Source organism: Priapulus caudatus, unplaced genomic scaffold, assembly GCF_000485595.1.
Source record: "Priapulus caudatus unplaced genomic scaffold, Priapulus_caudatus-5.0.1 Scaffold263, whole genome shotgun sequence".
Classification (NCBI taxonomy): Eukaryota; Metazoa; Priapulida; class Priapulimorpha; order Priapulimorphida; family Priapulidae; genus Priapulus; species Priapulus caudatus.
In genome coordinates, this window is record NW_014577324.1 from 13357 (window position 1) to 16703 (window position 3347).

At 40.1% G+C, this 3347-nt stretch overlaps 1 protein-coding gene across 1 annotated transcript in view; it reads right to left on the reverse strand.

Annotated features, from left to right (window-relative positions):
- Window positions 1–473: 473 nt before the first annotated feature.
- The window catches only part of LOC106808246 (monocarboxylate transporter 12-B-like), a 13825-nt gene continuing 10951 nt past the window's right edge, over window positions 474–3347 (reverse strand). Inside the window, exons 3-5 of the mRNA XM_014810877.1 lie at window positions 2644–2787; window positions 1678–1968; window positions 474–1072 (exon numbers count right to left, since the gene is read on the reverse strand). Coding sequence (XP_014666363.1) covers window positions 879–1072; window positions 1678–1968; window positions 2644–2787 — 629 coding nt within the window. The 3' untranslated portion in view covers window positions 474–878. The remainder of the gene's footprint in view (window positions 1073–1677; window positions 1969–2643; window positions 2788–3347) is intronic.

Genomic DNA, 3347 nt, shown 5'->3' on the forward strand with positions numbered 1-3347 from the left:
CGTTAATCTATAATGCCGTGTTTACCTGTATGTTCGTTAATCTATAATGCCGTGTTTACCTGTATGTTCGTTAATCTATAGTGCCATGTTTACCTGTATGTTCGTTAAACTATAACGCCGTGTTTGCCCGTATGTTCGTTAATCTATAATTCTGTATTTATCTGTATGTCCGTTAATCAATAATGACATATTTATCTGCATTTACGTTAATCTTAACGATGTTGAACTGTTGTAAAATAAATCAATAAGCCAAGTAAAATCGTCGCTTGCAGCTTTTTTTGCTTACCGGAAGCCATTATTTTTGTATTCTCTGTGTAGAGAAAGCAGGTATACAGTTTCTCCAGATGAAAATATTGATGCTTTAATTTTACTGAATGTCATGACAAACGTACGTGGTCATGATCGATCATTGCAACCGTTCTGGATACCAAACAGATTAGGATTATGCATTACCGGGAAACCAAAACCTGGGTTCATTTCCAGTTATCAATATTATTAAATATTAATAATTGTATTATAGGTTATAATTGATAAATTGGCTACTAGTACTATGACTACTGCTTTTCTTGTCTCTTACCAAAAAATATAGCATAACTAAAAATATGCAACACCACCATTTTGAAATGCGCCTCTTTTCTAAAAATATTATTAGCTAAAACCCATCACTTTTTGTTCGCACTATATTGATATTAATCACAATTACACATATAGTAACAGATAGTCACACACTGCGCATAATAAAGCGTTTGCAGAATTAACAAATTATATTAAATTACATTCAGAATGTAACAGAGTAATTCTTCACTCTGTGCATCTATAGGCCTACGTAACATAGTTGAGTTTGCAGTGTTCGCTAATTAACACTTTAATTAACTTAATTAACATCGTGTTTCCTCTAATATTGTGTCCAGTGTTTCTCTCCGTCCTGACTGCGGTCGTTCCTCACTCGCGTGCTTCTGTCTGTAGTTAATGCAGAGGGCGCCACCCTGCAAGACTCCACTCACGATACATGAGATTCCAGAAAGGATAAAAACGGGTCTTATGTCGCCATCGTAGCGGTCCATGAGAAAACCTGCGGCAAAATCCATGTTCACGTTAGCCTATTTCCAGGAGTCTATTTCTAAGAGATAAGATCTATCACTCGTCATAATCCTGAAGCCTTAGATTAGCCTATCAATAGGTTATATCGAGTTTACTACAGCTAAATGTGTTTACCGGCTGCCACTGGTCCAGTCAAAATGCCTATGCCGCCGAAGAGTATGTAGATAGGCTGCACCATCGGTAGATTCTGTATGCCGAATAGGTCTACTAGTATAGGTATCTGCATGCTCACTCGTACGCCATAGCTAGTTCCGTACAGCACACAGCAAAGTGCAAACGCCCACACCGTCTCCGCACGCAGAAACATAAGGCTGATGATGCCGTCAACAAATGGTGTGAAACCGAAGATCAGATGACGTGGAAACCATCGCCTATCTCCTACGGCTGCCACTAGGAAGCGACTGATGGCATTGCTAACTTGCAGCATGGTCAGCATCTGAGCAGCACGCGTGAGACTCATGCCCCGCCTGGTGCCAAGTAGAACGCAGTACGTGATCAGTGTGGACCCACCAATTATATACGCAATGTTATTGAAGCAGTAAGTGCCGAATTTTATCATATCGGCGATTGTCATACCGAGACGGGTGTTTCTGTCTTTTCTACGCTTCTTTAGTTCTTCTTTGGCGGCTCTAGGTATTCCCCGAAACATGGCAGCAGCTGCTACAGTTTGTAGATACATGCCACCTAGAATGAACATCGTTCCATGCCAGGTGTAATTTTCTATGAGCGCGACACACAATAGAGGACCGCTCAGCGATCCAACTGCTGATGCTGTCTGTATGAGACCCGTTGCCAGGGAGCGTTTCTTGTCGAAGTAAAGTGCGCCGATTACCTGTGAGGGTGTGTAGATCATTGACATGCCAAACCCTGCGAACAAACAGATTGTCTAGCAATACAGCGTCTGTTAATAAGCCAAGATGTCTCACCTGTGAATATCCACTGACCCTTAATATTAAAAATGCTATATAATAGCATAATCGGTAAGCCAAGCAATATACCTAATTCTCATTAAAAATAAATAGTTTCCGTTCGTAGATATATATATATATATATATATATTAATTATATATATATATAGAGAGATAAGATATAGGATGATAGAAGTAGATAGATAGATAGGATAGAAGATAGATAGATAGATTAGGTATAGGATAGATAGATAGATAGATAGATAGATAGATAGATAGATAGATAGATAAGATAGAATAGATAGAAGATAAGATTAGATAGATAGATAGATAGATAGATAGATAGATAGATAGATAGATATATAGATGAATAAATATATAGATAGATCAATCAAATATACAACACACACAAATATATATATATATATATATATATATATACACGTCAGCAGTAAACAATCTCAAAGAGATAAAGATTTGAGGTTATTTACTCCTGATAGATCTGTATAATATTTACAGTGAACGATAGTTGTGGGATTAATTTTATTTATATATTTGCAATGCGATGACATTTTGCTCTCAGCTCTATATGCTTTCTTTGAAATAACCACCATTCTCGCTCATCCTCACTCACCTGTCAGTAGACCGTATGCCCCGATCAGTACATATATGTTTTCTGCTCCGTAGCTGAGACACATTCCGCCTGCAGCCAGCATCCCTCCTGTCATCACTATCACCCGGTAGCTGTGGTCATCAGCCAGCAGGGCGAACGTGGGACCTGATCGCAAGGGTAGAGGTATGACAATACGATAGAAAATCGATAGGATTTTTCTTCTGTTTATTTCACTCGCTCTCTCTCTCTCTCTCTCTCTCTCTCTCTCTCTCTCTCTCCTCCCTTCAAGTTCTCTCAACCCCTTCTCTCTTTCTCAAACACACTGACACACACATACATTCGCACTCTCTTTTTCTTTCCCTCTCCCTCCTGCTTCTTCTTCTTCTTCTCTCTCTCTCTCTCTCTCGCCCTCTAGGCCTACCTCTTTATTTTTCTCTCTCGCTCGTTCTCGCCATCTCACTCTCTTTCTCGCTCGCTCGCTTGCTCTCGCAACCTCTCACTGTCTCAATCACACTCAACTTCACCCCCTATCGCACACTCCTTCTCTCGTATGTTCTCTCTCTTTCTCACAAACACCCTCACTCATTCTCCCTCGCTCTTCTCTCGCTCCTCACATATTTCTCTCTCCTTCTCTCTCTCTCTCTCTCTCTCTCTCTCTCTCTCTCTCTCTCTCTCTCTCTCTCTCTCTCTCTCTCTTCCCTTCAAGCTCTCTCACCCCCTCTCTC